Here is a 16930-nt window from a genome sequence, read left to right as displayed (position 1 = left end):
TTTAATGTGTGCCTTATTTCGGAAGACTTATATACATGCAAGTGTTTATTTAAATCAGCTGACCTTTTGAGCAGCGTGTGTGTTTCAGTTCCCGGATACCCATTAAGCTGTTTGCCTTTATCGCTTGTGCAAATGTTTTTTTTCTTGGCCTACACTTTCTGCTTCCCTGCCTCGCTAAAGGTCACAACATCATCCGAATTACCGCAAATCCCCTCTATAGGAAAAAAATAATAAATAAGTCAGGCAACCTGTTACCGAGCATGCCAGCTTGTCGTCACTCCAGCAACCAGCCAATCCTCTCATGCAGAGGCGTGGCTTGCACTCCCCGCATGCCTGCTCTCAGCTCCTCAGCTGTGCAGATCCTGAATGAAAAAGCAAGTGAAGCATTTCCCTGCATCTTGTGCTCCGCTCGTCGCTCTGCTTGTGAAAGTGACGAGCAATCTGACTCGGGGCTCTACATAGTTTGAGTCAGTGTGTGCCACACCGGGAGTGCCTTTGGAGATGTCGGGGCTGTTTTCCCACTGAGGAGGTCAGTCAAGCAGAAGTTGATGGAGAGAGCAGAGCAAGAGAGAAGGAGGCAATTTTAAGCCCCTCTGAATCTTTCATAAGGTAGCTCTCCAGCATCAAACTGCGTGGATGGACTGCCAGAAAGAGTCGGTCCTGGGATGTGCTCTTAGCAGGAGCAGAGAGTGACATAGAAACACAGCCAGAAGCAATTGATCAGTCATTCAGACCAGGAAGGTGAGAACCACTCATTTCTGTGTCCTCCGAGGAGTTAGATGTGATCCTGCTTTGTGTAAACTCCCCTTGAGAGCCTCAGATGAAAGGACGACCAGCAGAAACGCACAGTGCAGCAGAGAAAGGGAGCGGGCATGACTGCTGGCTAGCTAATCCCTAACCACCTTAATAACAGCACGGAGGCAAAGCAACCCCAAACAACACAAAAGGTATGTGTGTGTTGGCCTTTTCTGGGTTGCACGTATGCGACTTGGCCTTGTTCTTTTCTCCGCAACGTCACTGTCTCTAATCAAGAGGAAGACTAAACCTGCTTTCTATGAGCAGCTGATGTGACTGACTTTGGACAGATATTGGCTGAATTTGAAAGAGTCTGTCATCCAGCCCACAAAGATGTCCTCAAACGAGCTGAGTGTTGAGATGGACTCCTGCATTCGGACATTCAAGGAGCATATGCATCTAGAACTGGAGCCCCCCAAAGTCCCCGGTGTGGTGGGAGGTAAACGGGGCGCTACATCCCCTAAACTTTCCCCACGGAGCTCCCCGCGGCTCTTCCGCAAGTTGATGGTCAACAAGAGCATCAGGCAGAGGCGACGCTTCACTGTAGCACACACCTGGTAAGGCTGATGGGCACTAGGAGGGGTGATGCATGGGACAGGAGAAACAAGGTGGGGCAAACTGAATGGGGTATTGGGAGGAATGGACAAAACAAGGGATGGGACATGATTACAGTAAAGGATGATAGAAGGAAAGACATCTACTGAGGACAAAATGATGGGTAAATTGGGTTATAATTGAGAGAGATAGCCTGGAGCGAGTGGGTTGAGAAACAAAGATAAAGGAGGCAAACAACAAACGAGGGATGAACCGTGGAGTCACAGCAGGAGAAAGAGAAGTGGAGCAAATATAATTCTGTAGACTGAACAAGTAAAGAAAAATGGAGTAAAGAATTCCTCATCGGTCATAAGACAGTTAATTTAGATTTAGATTAGAATTTCCTGTCATCACAAGGGAGGCCAAACTAAAATATGACAACTGTCTGGTGATTTGCCACTGGGCTAAGAAATTATGTAATCTAATAAAAATCACATAAATCACTTTACAAAAGGAACAAAATATTTTACCCAATAAATTTAGGGTAACAACTTGCAGCCACTTTAATTGGGTAAATGTAAACCACATATTTTTTTGTGACGAATACCTTAATGCAATATATATGAAATACTTACAATATCCGGATAAAGTTTACCACACATTTGTGATTACATTCCAACCAATTGTCTGTGTGTGTGTGTGTCTGTGTGTGTGTGCGTGTGTGGGGAGGGGGCGGGTGTACGTGACCCCCACATTATAGCTTGTATACTTTGTGTTCCTCAACATCCATGTTCTCTCGCAGTATTTTTGTTTCACCGATGCAAGTCTGCCTATTTTGGCAGTCTCAAGTCTTTCAAAGCAAGTGCAGTGTCAAAAGACTTACAGAAAGCCAACCACTGGGATGCCTACACAGACAACTTCCATACTTTCACTTTGTTTTAACGAGCATGGCCACGAAATCCGTGTTTTCCATACAATCCATAGACACAATTTTATGAAGTGACACACATATAGGAGCTAAGCCGAAAGGCGAAGCTCACGATTTAACGGTCGATCTACGTTCCTACCCTCACCAATGGTCACGAGCTGTGGGTCGTGAGCAAAAGAGCAAGATTCAGGATGAAAGCGGCCGAAATGAGTTTCCTCCGCAGGGTGTCTGTGCTCTCCCTTAGAGATAGCGTGAGAAGCTCGGTCATCCGGGAGGATTTCAGAGTAGAGCCGCTGCTCCTCCGCATCGAGAGGAGGCAGATGAGGCGGCTGGGACATCTGATTCTGATGCCTCCCGGACGCCTCCCTAGTGAGGTGTTTCGGGCACATCCCACCGGGAGGAGACCCCGGGGACGACCCAGGACACGTTGGAGAGACTACGTCTCTCGGCTGGCCTGGGAACGCCTCGGGATCCCCTCGGAAGAGCTGGAGGAAGTGGCTGGGGAGAGGGAAGTCTGGGCGTCCCTGCTAAAGCTACTGCCCCCGCGACCCGACCTCGGATAAGCAGTAGAAAATGGATGGGTTAGCTTATGGAATATGAAGCCTCTTAAGGTTACTGTAAATAAATCGCAAACCAACACAATACAATTTAACCTATATACTGTATGATGTGTCGTACATATGATTTGTCTAAACATTCACTTTTTAATACTGCATGTTACATCCTCACATCTTAACTTTATGAATGAAATGCTTTGCCATTTTCTCTTTCTCTCATTTTCACCCCACCCCCATGCTCGCCCCCATTTATTTATTTTTCTTCTGCAGTAAGCTGCCACCACTGTGAATGTGAAGGGAGTGTTTGCTGTGTTACGCAATGTATGGATTAGTGGTGGGAACTGCTCAAGTCTACTTTCGAGCCTCAAAGTGACTCTTGTCCTTCATTAAAAAAAATAATAAAATACACAGCTCCTTGTGTGTTCTTAACATTGTCAAACAGCTTTAATATGATCTATAAAGGTGAAGACCATCTACCAAAGCAGTAATCAGCATATGATGAAGTGTGCTTGTCATTGAAAGGGGAGGGAGGTAGTGTGTGTTTGTGTGTAGATAGGAAATGAGTCTAGATATGAATCTGTTCCTGCATGTTGTGTCTGCAGGCTGTACTATTTGTATGATGGAAAGGCGATAACATGCTCTGTCTATGTTTCTCTGTGGAAATAGTTTGCCATAATTGGGTAGTTTACACCTAATATACAGTGTGTATCCAAATGCATCTGTGCAAATATGCATATTGCTCTACCACTATGTTAGGTCTTTAATATCCTCCTATTTTGGTGTGACTCTACTCTTCCTTTGCCAGCTCCCAGGGACTCATATCGCTTTATCTCTTCTTGTATATTATTTCTGAGCAAAGAGGGATCTGTGGGGGTTCGGTGGGTACAATGGGGAGGGGGACACGTGTGGAAAAACATGAAGATTTTTTAAAATCGTCCACGGTATATGATCTTAAGTGTAGGATGTCTCAACAGCCACAACATCCATTAAATGGTCTAGTTCAGCCAATTAACAATCATGCTTATGATAAAGTGCCCTTAAACGCACCTTTCTGTTACTGAGAAGAGTGGCAGAAGACAACAACTGAATAACAAATGTACAATCCCAAAGGGGATGATGTTTGCTCACACACACATTTTCACCTTATAGGAAACCCAGTATTATTATCTGTACAGAAAACCCAAATTTTAATAGTTATCTTTTGCCTTAAAATGTATTTTTTTCTGACAACTCGTCAATTCAATGTTCTGTTCTGTTGGCTTAGCCCTGAGGACATGCACAGGATGTGAGCGAATGTAGTGCGCAAGGACAGAATTTCACAAACAGCTTACAAAGACGGAGACATTTATTTTTTTTTTTTACGTTTATGGACAGATTTTAAAACAATACAATACTGGGTAAAAGTTCAGTCACAATTATATTTGTAGTGTTATTTCAGTGTGTTTTTTAAAAATACAGTACACATACATGTTTGCAGCATTAAGCACAAGAAAGAAAATATATGTACACATTGGTACAGTATGTACAAAACTGGTCACTGTGTTGTCACAAAGTCAGCCAAGCCCATCATTTTCAATTAACAAACAAATTACATAGAATTATTTCGAGGAGTTAACAATATAATCAAAATCAAAGTAACAGCTGCAATCACCAGCTACTTGGTGGGTGGAAGCATCAACGAATCCTGTCTGTTTTTAATAGTAGCAAATCAGTTTATCATTATGTGATCATTGCAAGACTGTGAATTCAGTGTAAAATAACAGTAATATTGGATTAGAAAATATGTTGTTGGTGCAAAATCACATTTCACTGTGTTGTTATAACATATATACCATTCACTTAGATGGAAGAAAATGCTCATTGGAAATTTTAAATGGATGGTTAATATGATAAAATCTATTGAATAACTTTTGTTTAACAGTTGTGAAAGACAGAACTACTACTAAGATCTACCATGCATTCTAAGACAAAATAAGTGTTTGTGTTGCTAACAACTTAAAAGATCATCCCTAAGAGGCAAGAACAATATTGTACTGAGACTCACTTTGAAATACATTAACTGGACAACGGCTACATAAAATTACCTAGTGGGCCTTTTGTTTGGTATATTTTACAATACATGAATCTTTTTTTAAATGTTTCTTTTTCAGAGTACAACATATTCTTTTCTCAAGAGAATTAAATATGAAAAGTAGTGTACTACAGTATAATAAATAGAAACATTTTTAGGGTTTCTCAAAGTAGCAATAAATATTTTGAAATTGTAATCATAAACCTCCCAACTGTTTTAAAATTTGCATTTTTTAAAATTTTATTTTAGCAAAATAACCATATTTGTAGAGAATGTTGCAGCAGATTCCCACTGTGGCATTTGTCACACGTGGACTGCCATTTCAAAATGTCTTCCAGTTATATGTTAAAATGCTTAACTTTGTTCCTACTAAATCCTCATGAGTGCAAGTATCACCTATGAGGATGCTTGTAAGATTGTTTGTATGCTCTTGAAACTCTGTGTACTCCAATAACAATTTACCAGAACGCACCTTCAAACTTGCACAAATCGATCTCCTCTTGTTTTATTTTCAAAGACATTTTCAAGCAGTAAACTTGCATTTGATTACGCTTTATAGAATCCATTATACATTTCTATAGCTCATGCTGGCATTATTTGTCCCTGGTGAACTTCTGACCCACTGGCACTCAGACAAAGAGTGTTCTGTTTGAGCCAGTCAGCTGTTCCCCTGTCTCTTTCTCTGTCTGTCTCAGTCATTTTTACGCTCTCTTTGTCTCTCTGTGTCTTCGTCACTGTTTTTCTCTCTCTGTCTGAGGCTTTCTTTGTGCAACTTCCACACTCGACACTGCCTCCGTTTAGTTTGTTTTCTCATGTCCTTTGTTTCTGCTGGTAGACTTTCTTTTTGCTGTCTCCTTTTGCCCCTCTTCTGCTTTTGTAATCCAAAGCACCACATGATGTAAATGTTTGATAGGCGGCTGGCTGAGGCATATAATTACTGTTTTCCACGCACACGAAAACTATGTCAAGGCATGTGAGAGAAACTAAAGGAAAGTAAGAAATGGCCATGCTAATAAAGTAGGTGGTGAGAATGCAGTTTTTATATTTTTTTTAAAAGGACAATAAAGTGCATATGTCCAACTTCTGAATTGCAGTAGAAAATAGACGTTTGTCACATACAGTACTTACTGAATGAATGAAAATTAAGGTTGGAGAACATTTTCCATCCATTTTCTATATAGGTTAGGGTAAGGCTTGTCTTCATTAGGATTCTGGGTGAGCTGGAGCTTATCCCAGTTGACTGTACAAAAAGTGGGGTACACCCTGAACAAACAACATTTCACGCGCTAATACACACGTAAGGACAATACAATCTTCAATTAACCCTAACATGCATGTTTTTGGAATGTGGGAGGAAGACAGAAAATTAGGAGAAACCCACACAAGCACGGGCAGAACATGCAAACTCCACACAAAAAGGCTGAGCCGAGATTCAAACCCCTGGAGAACATTTTGAATACACAATTTTTGAATAATTGTAAAAAGGCAGACAAAAAAAAAAATAAATTACAAGATCTAAACCACAGTGCAGTCATCCCTGGCCAAAACTAATAGAGGTCGCTCCACACAGGTTATGTTTTTCTCCATCAGCCTCTCTAGCTGCTTATTGGTTCTTGTCCTGCACCCCTCACATTGGTTACTCACTCAAAATCATCCAAATGCACACATCAGAGAGGAAATTTACATCAGTATTATTTCATTGCTGACAATGTTTGCACCCTTTACACCTTTTTGCTTCCTTCGGTAGCAAGAATGTTTGAAAAGAAAAGCATTGAAATTGTCACTAGTCCATCAATATTTGTCAACTATGAACCTGTGAAGACATTGAAGACTCTTTTGTGATAACGGGCTATTTAAATAAACTTGACTTGACCCGGCGGCACGGTGACGGACTGGTTAGAGCGTCTGCCTCACAGTTCTGAGGACCGGGGTTCAATTCCCGGCCCCGCCTGTGTGGAGTTTGCATGTTCTCCCCGTGCCTGCGTGGGTTTTCTCCGGGCACATCCCGGGTTTTTTCCTCCCACATCCCAAAAACATGCATGGTAGGTTAATTGACGACTCTAAATTGGCCGTAGGTGTGAATGTGAGTGCGAATGGTTCTTTGTTTGTATGTGCCCTGTGGTTGGCTGGCAACCAGTTCAGGGTGTACCCCGTCTCCTGCCCGATGATAGCTGGGATAGGCTCCAGCACGCCCGCGACCCTAGTGAGAAGAAGCGGCTCAGAAAATGGATGGATGGATGGATGGATGAATTGACCCGTCGCTTTGCTGGCGGGGCTGCGAGTGGACCATCGTGTTACTATGCATTCGACAGCGAGCGGGCGTTGGGGGTCCTCGCGGCGAGGGAACTAAAAAATAAACAAATACATTTAAACGACAAAGAGTTATATTGTACATTGATGTTTTTATATCACGCTATGATATATATCGTTATATTGCACAGCTCTAGTTGTGACCATCAGCTGTGGTTTCAATTCCCAAAACATTTGACTTTCTCCTAATTAAACCAATCATCATATTCGCTCAGTCTGCTGCACATTACATTACTTTATGGAAAGTAATACAACATAGTGTATCAAACCTCTTTCCCCCTTCACCATCACCATCCTCGTCTTCTTTCTCTGTGCCTTCTTTAATCTCCTCTCATGACCTGGTTCAGCACCCACCATTTCTATCTCCTGCCTTGCTGTGTTGAATCAGCCAAGCACAAAGTTAACTATTAAGGATGGCTGAGGGAGCGTGATGACTGTGTGTGTGTGTGTGTGTGTGTGTGTGTGTGTGTGTGTGTGTGTGTGGATGTTTCGATATCTATAATATGATTCTTTTAGCTGAGATTGGGAAAAACACTTGTGACAAGCGTGTTTCAGTTTCCAACGTGGATTGGAACACGCCAAACGTGGCTCATTACATTCCCACATTGATCATGTTCATATCTTCTATTATTTCACCTGACTAGTGGGCTGTATTTATATACCATTGAAAAAGTGGCACAATTCCATGCAAGTTGAGTTCAGATATGTTCAAGTCTTTGTGTGGCAACTGAGTTGATGGGAAGGCATTTGTACCCTCGTGAGGGTTAGTTCTGGTGGTTGCTTAAAGCTACGCTTTTGAACATACATACCATATACTTAAAGTGCTGTCACTCTGAATCTAACTGATGGAGTGAATTGCTCCTCACTCCCCTCTTGCTCCTTTTGTGCTGTGCTCTGCTATGTCCTGTCTACAAGAAGCAGGAATCTCCCATACTGATCAGAAGAAGCACTTTTTAAATTACTTTGTCCAGTAGTAAAGCCTTAAGTAATACAAAGTTTGTGTTGTTCAAAGGCTATTGTCTTATTTGGGTCAGACAAGTTATCATTGAGGATGGCATTGTTATTTGTGCGTTGTGAATCACAAGTCTGATTTTTAATATTATAAAATATCAAACATACATGAATGCAACGTCTTTTGTTTTTGTGGAATAGCTGAGATTCTGGTAATCATAAAAATTTCAACAACAACAAAAAAAATGTACTCATTATGCTGGTATTTAGCAAATATAAGTGACATGCTTTACATCGGACATTAATGTAACACAGCAAACTTCATTATATTGTATCTGCTCCCTTTCCTATCCCGCTGTCCCATTTCATAACTGACATTGGAAGATATCCTGTCGGTATTTTAATTGTCATTTTAATCAATTTAGGGTTAATTATTTATTTATGTTAAAACGCACACCAAATCACTGATGGTAAATTGAATATTGAGCAAGAACATGACTTACAAAAAAATCTACTGTTTATACTATGGCACACGATTTTTCTGAGGTAACTGTGAAATTTCTCATTAACATATTACTCACTGTGTGATAATGTTGTTTCCTAAATGCTCATAATTTCTGAGCCCTTTACATACTATGTTTATTTCCTGAAACACAATACATCTGTCAGAAGTCTTTTTTTTCTGCCATAATTGCTGTCTACTGGCCTCCGGAAAGAATAAAAGAATAGCTCTCCTCTTGATTGCCGACTGTCACAATGACTGAAAGAAACTGCAGCATCAGCCTTATTTTCTAAGCTAGTTATAATGTGCAGCAATGCAGAAGTGACACAGACCTACATTATGCACTTTCTCCTTATCTGATGGAATGGATGCATACTGACTTCATAGGGAGACAGGAGCCACTGGAGCAGAAACTATTCAGCCATTGTTTCTGCTATGCTTGAAGAAATAAAGAAGTTACGCAGAATTTGATCAGTTAATTTTGTCAATAGAAACAACATCATCATTCAAAGTTAACAATTTCAGCATCACTACTTACTACTTGTTCTTTTCCTTTCGGCTTGTCCCTTTAGGGGTCGCCACAGCGCGTCATCCTTTTCCATGAGAGCCTATCTCCTGCATCCTCCTCACCAACTGCCCTCATGTCTTCCCTCACGACATCCATCAAACTTCTCTCTGGTCTTCCTCTAGCTCTCTTGCCTGGCAGTTCCGTCCTCATCATCATTCTACCAATATACTCACTATTTCTCCTCTGGATGTGTCCAAACCATCAAAGTCTGACCTCTCTAACTTTGTCTCCAAAACATCGAACCTTGGCTGTCCCTCTAATGAGCTCATTTCTAATTTTATCCAACCTGGTCACTCCGAGAGCGAACCTCAACATCTTCATTTCCACCACCTCCAGCTCTGCTTCCTGTTCACTCTTCAGTGCCACTGTCTCTCATCCGTACATCATGGCTGGCCTCACCACTGTCTTATAAACTTTGCCCTTCATCCTAGCAGAGACTCTTCTCACATAACACACCTGACACCTTCCTCCACCCGTTCCAACCTGCTTGGACCCGTCTTCACTTCCTGACCACACTCACCATTGCTCTGGACGGTTGACCCCAAGTATTTAAAGTCCTCCACCCTTGCTATTGCTTCTCCCTGTAGCCCAGTGCTTCTCAATTGTTTTCTGTTACGGCCCGCCAGCAAGAAGAAAAAAATGTGCGACCCCCCCACCCGCAGCCCCCGCGAGTACGCCGCTATATAACATTGTATATAAAGGATAATCTAATCTAATACTTATAAACATTGACGAAAGTACAAAAGAAATATATATAGACTGCCATCTACTGCAGTGGATGTGCAATTACACTTTATTCTAGTACAGCAAATCATGTTCTTCAGGGTCTCACAAATGCGATGGTACCTATTGCGATGTCTCCCTGACATCGCAATGCGACCCCCCAGGGGGTCGCGCCCCACTATTTGAGAAGCACTGCTGTAGCCTCACTCTTCCCCCACCACCCCTCTCATTCATGCACATATATTCTGTTATACTTCGGCTAATCTTGATTCCTCTCCTTTCCAGTGCATGCCTCCATCTTTCTAACTGTTCCTCCACCTGCTCCCTGCTTTCACTGCAGATCACAATGTCATCTGCAAACTTCATGGTCCAAGGGGATTCCAGTCTAACCTCATCTGTCAGCCTATCCATCACCACTGCAAACAGGAAGGGGCTCAGGTCTGATCCCTGATGCAGTCCCACCTCCACCTTAAATTTGTCTGTCACACCTACAGCACACCTCACCACTGTTCTGCTGCCCTCGTACATACTTCTACTAACATACTTCTCTGCCACTCCAGACTTCCGCATGCAGTACCACAGTTCCTCTCTGGGTACTCTCTCATAGGCTTTATCTAGATGTACAAAGACACAATGTAGCTCCTTCTGACCTTCTCTGTACTTTACCATCAACATCCTCATGGCAAACAATGCATCTGTGCTACTCTTTCTCGGCATGAAACCATACTGTTGCTTGCAAATACTCACTTCTGTCCTGAGTCTATCCTCCACTACCTTTCCTATAACTTCATTGTGTGGCTCATCAACTTTATTCCTCTATAGTTCCCACAGCTCTGCACATCACCCTTGTTCTTAAAAATGGGCACCAGCACACTTTTCCTCCATTCCTCAGGCATCTTCTCATGCGCTAGAATTCTATTGAACAAGCTGGTCAAAAACTCCACAGCCACCTCTCCTAGATGCTTCCATACTTCCACAGGAATGTCATCAAGACCAACTGCCTTTCCATTTTTCATCCTCTTTAATGCCTTGCTAACTTCCCCCTTACTAATCATTGCCACGTCCTGGTCCACCACACTTGCCTCTACTCTCCCTTCTCTCTCATTTTCCTCATTCATCAACTCCCCAAAGTATTCTTTCCATCTATCTAGCACACTACTGGCACCAGTCAACGTATTTCCATCTCTATCCTTAATCACCCTAACCTGCTGCACATCCTTCCTATCTCTATTCCTCTGTCTGGCCAAACTGTATAGATCCTTTTCTCCTTCTTTAGTGTCCAAACTGGCAAAGGCCAAACCTCTACCTTTGCCCTATGTCGCATCTCAATGTATTCCTTTCGCCTCTCCTCAGTCCTCTCAGTGTCCCACTTCTTCTTAGCTAACCCTTTTCCTTGGATGCATCACTACTTACTTATATATATCATTAAAATAGCTTCTTGAAAAGATGAAGATTGCTCTAAAGTGTTTTATTAAATATTACAATAGAGACATTGGGGAGGGGTTTGAAAAGACATCCTCGCTACACTGAAATAGAAAATAATATTAATATGACTGGATGCAGTGTTGAACTGTATGTTCCGGTCAAGAGTATAGCCCACCTCTCGTCCAAAGTGAATTGAGACTTGGTCCAGATCACTCGTGATGCTAATGACAGGAAGCAGGAGAAAAAATATTATAATATAATATAATATATAATGTTCCAGAATTGGCCGCTGTTGTTGACTGGCACTATGCCGCAATGCAGGCAGAAAATGGGACTGAGGTATTTCCGGGTCACAGATATACAGTATGATTTGATGTGCCTCCTGTGCCTAAGTGGCGACCATGTCGAATGTGGGGCAGCTGTGTCATGATGGTTATATCTATTGTCTATTATGCAGTAGCGCAGAGAGAAAGAGAGAGAGACAGACAGGGAGAGAGAGAGAGATGGGAGAGAAAAATACAAAAGTGAAAAAAAAAACCCTTTTTTTTATTCAACTAAAGGCTTCTTTATACTCGCGCGGGCGGTGACCGCGCTGACGTCACTGTGGCTATCCGACGCGCAGTTTGCCTCTATACTCGGGGTGTGTGTACAGTATGTGTGGCTTCACGCACTAAGAATATTTGTAACTCGTTGCAACACATTGTCAACTCGTTGTCGCATTTGTTTGCATTATCATCATCTACCTTATTTCTCTGGCTTTCTCTGTGTTGATTGCATTTGTTCCATATGTCTTTGCCTGTACCTGAGTGCATATTTTTGTTTGTGACATGCATCCATGCATGTGCAGTATGCTTTCAATGATTGGTTCTCCATGCACTTACTGTCTCCTTGACTCATTGTCATCACCGGCCTTTGGGGAACCACCACCCACACACTCATATTCTTAGTGAGACGCACTGTGCGTGCGTGTGTGTTTGTGCATGTTCATGTGTGATGAAGTGCATAAAATTGGTTTCGAAGTTTGTGCTGCGTGTGTTTGTATGAGCAAAATACACATGGGAATATTTATTAAAGGAGGTAAAATCATTACCACACCTCATTTGGGCTGCTGGGTTCTGGGGAGTGGGTGGCTGGGTTCCCTGTGGGATGGGCTTGCTTGTTTGCCCCCCCCCCCCCCCTTGCAGGTGGATGGGGTCAAGTCCACAATTTCTCAATGTGCCGGATCAGTAAATCCGTACACCAGTTGACTAACATGAATGTGGTGTTCATTCACTAATAAGATCCATAGACACACTAGAGGCTTTAACTGCTTGTGCTGGGACCACTATTAATAACGCATGTTGTATTAAGATATCAACTCACAGGTTCTTACAGGTGCATCATTCATCAGTAGCACTGCCTTGCTCATTTCCCACATCCTGTCCTGCCCTTTTCTGTCCTCTCCCATTTTGTCCTATTGGTGAGTTTTTCAGGTCCTCACTGGGTGTCCCAACCCCCCCCCCCCCCCCCCCCTCCCCCTGTCCACAAATAAAAACACGATTTGACTGTTGTAAAGTTAGTTGTTGTCAAAAATCTAGACTGGCCAACTATTGTTCTGCTGTGGTTCGCACCCCTATTCCCCTTGTCTGTCCTGTCCCTCAGTCTAGCCCCTAAAACTCTTTTCTGTCTGGCTGCAGTTTCAATAAACATCAGAATAATGAAAACAAATTATAATAATAAGCAGAGGGAGTATTTTGTATTTAGTACAGCAAAACTATTCCAGCACAAAAGGTATGCAGAGCCACCATTCTACATGGCCATGCAGCTGAACAGGACAGGTTAAAAAAATAAATAAATGGGTGGACGAATATTCAAGTATTATACGCATTTTTTTTCTTCTTTAATAACATATATATTAGTATCCTGTCTGGTAAGGAAACCATTTGAAGTTGAGATTGTAGCTAGCTATGATTGTGTGTTTAGTAAATGTGACCTGTGTGTCACACATTTGCATGTGGCTTGCGTTTGTCCATGCTGAGATGTTGGCACTCAAATATTGGCACTGTTTTTTTTATCCACTTTTGCCTACCAGTTGGTGTGCTGTAACAGATCATGGCTCCTGTCACTTTTGTAAGTTTTCTATTTCATAGATTGATCCTCAGGTGAATATGTTCTGGGAAACTGCTTGTTTGAAGGGATGTTCATGTTTGAGAGAGGGAAATGTTTCTCTTCCTCCAACCTGCGAAGACATTTTAGATGTGAACAGGCTTCTGCTGAGAAGAAATATGCCAGTTTAAAGGGGTTAAACATAAAACTATGATGTCTCTCAGCAGTAAAAATGAATTTAGCCAGTCTCTTCCCACTTTCCATCAAGTTCATCACATGATTAAAGCTGAGTTTGTCCTTAGGCCATTTTCTACTCGTTAAACCTTTCTTCCAGCAGTGCTTGTTTATTTAATGTCATGGTGATTTACACTAAGTGTTGGACTTGACTAAATTAGAAAGATTAGAACACACATATGGTTACTGTCAATGTTTTAGCATGACCAAAATGGCCACATAATTACATTATACTTCTAACTCTCCTGGGTACTCTTGGTATCTTTAGAATGACAACTGCTGTGCACAGGAAACCAAGTTAATTGTAGTGTGCATCATATGTTATTATGCACATTTGTATACAGTAATCTTAGTGAGGTTTTTCTGATAACCTTAATGTTTAATCATTCACATCACTGGTGAATGTTTCGAGGCAACAAAAAATCTTGAAGGTTTCATAGATGCAAATAGCAATCTTGCTGATATGTAAAGCGAAAACCAATAAATCAACCCCAGAAATGCTTCTGGCTTCTCTGGGCCCAAGATCATCTGAGATGGACTGACGCAAAATGGGAACGTGTGCTCTGGTCTCAAGTCCACAATTCATATTGTTTTTGGAAATCATGGACGCCGTGTCCTCTGGGCCTAAGAGGAAAAGGACCATCCGGATTGTTATGAGGACGATGTTCAAAAGTCAGCATCTGTGATGGTAAGAGGATGTGTTAGTGCCGATGGCATGGGTTAACTTGCACATGCATGAAGGCACCATTAATGCTGGAAGGTACATACAGGTTTTGGAGCACCATATGCTGCCATCCAAGCAACATCTTTTTCAGGGATGTCTTTGCTTATTTCAGCAATAAAATGCCAAGCCACATTCTGCACGTGTTACAACAGTGTCCTTGGGTCCCCACCTCCCTCTCCCCTCTCCTGGCGCGCTTGCCCATCAAAAAACATTATATCTCGGAGGAGCTGTGAGCTCCCTGAAATGGGACATTTTAATAGGAAAGTTAAGCACTTCTTATGTCAGATTGACTTAACTTTGAGTGTATATGTCATGCAAAGTTCACACTTTAGGCTGTATTATGTACACTGTGTATTCTGCTCTTTTGTCGCCAAGAAAAGTCCTCCAAATCCCCAAATCTGTCATCCGTGTTGGCAACACATCAGTAGATTAGACAGAAAAAGAGCAATGAAGGTTACTTGCTATGTGTTGAGCTGTCCTAGTTATTGATATTCTGGTTAAGCTCCTCTAGTGTCCTTGTCTTTGAGTCAAAGAATCAAACTGAGCGCTGATGACTAAATCTGTGCCCTTTACAAGATTACCTTAAATTATCTTTAATTTATTAAAGAGTTGTAGTTACGGGTTTCCAAGTGTTTTCATGGAGGGCTGGATAAAGAAGAGTGAAACGATGTGGGGTGTGGGGGGTGTGGGTGGAGGGGGTTGGTGGGTTTGCTCAAAGCAGTGAATCCATGTGGACCAAGGTGTACTACACGATCATATTTTATTTATATCAATTTAACACTAAACCTTGGTCTAAATTGACAAGGTAAACACTCCCGGATTTTGTGGTTTCCAATGGCCATTAGAGCTAGTGAGATCCAGATTGATGGTTTAGTGAAAGCCTCAATGGGAGGCAAAGTTGATTATTAATAATATATTAATTGTAAGCATCTCAGGGTTATTTTTCTGTTTCTTTTAAAAAACTGCAACCAGGTTAAAACTGATATCAAAAAGCTGCTGTTAGTGTGTAAATCATCCCATATCACATGAGGTCACATCAGATTTATGTTAGTGGGATATTGTTTTGTCTATTGTAAGAGAATGCAATTGTTGCGCAAATGATGAAAATCCTACGCCATTTTACAGTAGAAGTCGCTCGATATATTCTGTGAACAAAAAGGCATAGAATATCATATTAAGGATGCAAATTGTTTTTGCAGGTTGCACATAATGGCATGGTGTTCCAGATGCAGCCTGCAGGTCTTGAGCTTTACCGTAAAGAATGTCCCTTCCGCAATGATTTGGACCATTTTGTGCTTGTTTACATGTGCTATTTTTTGGTCCTTTTGTCCTCCCTCTACACATAGCTCATGATGTGCCTCCCCCTCTTCTGTCTCTTCTTGTTATCAACACAGCAGCCTTTCTTTCGGTCAACTCTTTTATTCCTCTGCTTCTCATTTGTCATATGAAGAATGGAGCCCGCTGCACTCATTCAATTGAAACACAGACCTTTATTTTACCCTCAGTTGCATTCATTATTCAATCACATTTGTAAAGATTATTCTAATTGCACTACAAGGAAGCGCCAATACTACAAATTAACCCAACTTACTTAAAAGCTTATTTGTCCATCAGCGTGGGAAAACGTGGTTTTTGTCTCTGAGTGCAGCTTGTGGTGACTACTAACTGTAAAAGTTGTTCAACACCCAAAAATGTGGTAAAGATAATTAATGAGTCTAGGCCACAGCACAAATGTAGGAAATTTAAAAAAGCAAAACACCAACATTAGCAACAGTTCTTGAAATAAAGGTTCAATTAGATCATTCAAGGAGACATTACTCAGACTGATGGACATCATTTCCACTCTCAAACTGATAACTCCTCCCACATTTCTGTGTCGCTAAGAAGATATTTCATGTGATTTGTCTCTTCCTGCCCTATTTGCTTCCATTCCCTCTCAGCAACAAAACAATCCCTCCACTTTACATCGCCTTCCATCTTCAATCTATAACTGGATTACATTTGCTCGACCCTTTAATCGACTTGATGTCGCTCACGCTGCCTAATAACAGTTATCTTAATTGAAATCAATGGAGAAATATAGAATTGACTGTGGCCAGGAGGGACTGGGTGGCGGTAGCTTATCATTTTCTAGTTTCTTGATCAACTCTTGTTGTCCAGTACATCACTGTCACTGTGCCTGAACAAAATTCAGCCTCCAGCCTCATTTTAATCTTTTACACACTTGGTTTTCTCTCCATTTTTTTCATGTATTTGGCTTTTGTGCATAGGGACAGACTGGCAGAAAAGATGGGATGGAGGCAGAGAGGCAGATATGCACTTACACTCTGAGTCATCGCAGCTGCTGCAACACCAGGGAACCTACAGTCAGGGCTCCACTTCCAGGAGGAGCCAGAAAATTGTGAGAAGGCAATTAATAGCACCATATTATAACCTATTACACAGCTTCTCATCAAAATGTAATAATGGTGAATTCTTGCTCGCTACAAGCTACTCGTCAAGTCATGGTTGTTGCTAGATAGT

At 41.7% G+C, this 16930-nt stretch overlaps 1 protein-coding gene across 2 annotated transcripts in view; it reads left to right on the top strand.

The window, feature by feature from the left end:
- pde4ba (phosphodiesterase 4B, cAMP-specific a) overlaps nt 1-16930 on the top strand; it is a 140496-nt gene that overhangs the window by 28982 nt on the left and 94584 nt on the right. The window contains exon 1 of one of the 2 annotated variants that reach the window (XM_061778641.1): nt 359-1352. The exons of the other annotated variant lie outside the window; for it this stretch is intronic. Coding sequence (XP_061634625.1) covers nt 1129-1352 — 224 coding nt within the window. The 5' untranslated portion in view covers nt 359-1128. Of the gene's footprint in view, nt 1-358; nt 1353-16930 lie in introns of those variants that run through there. 2 annotated transcript variants of the gene reach the window in all.

The sequence above is a fragment of the Phyllopteryx taeniolatus genome, chromosome 7 (genome assembly GCF_024500385.1).
Source record: "Phyllopteryx taeniolatus isolate TA_2022b chromosome 7, UOR_Ptae_1.2, whole genome shotgun sequence".
NCBI classification, from domain to species: domain Eukaryota; kingdom Metazoa; phylum Chordata; class Actinopteri; order Syngnathiformes; family Syngnathidae; genus Phyllopteryx; species Phyllopteryx taeniolatus.
The sequence above is the reverse complement of the archived record's forward strand: the minus strand, read 5'-3'. Positions and strand labels throughout refer to the sequence as shown.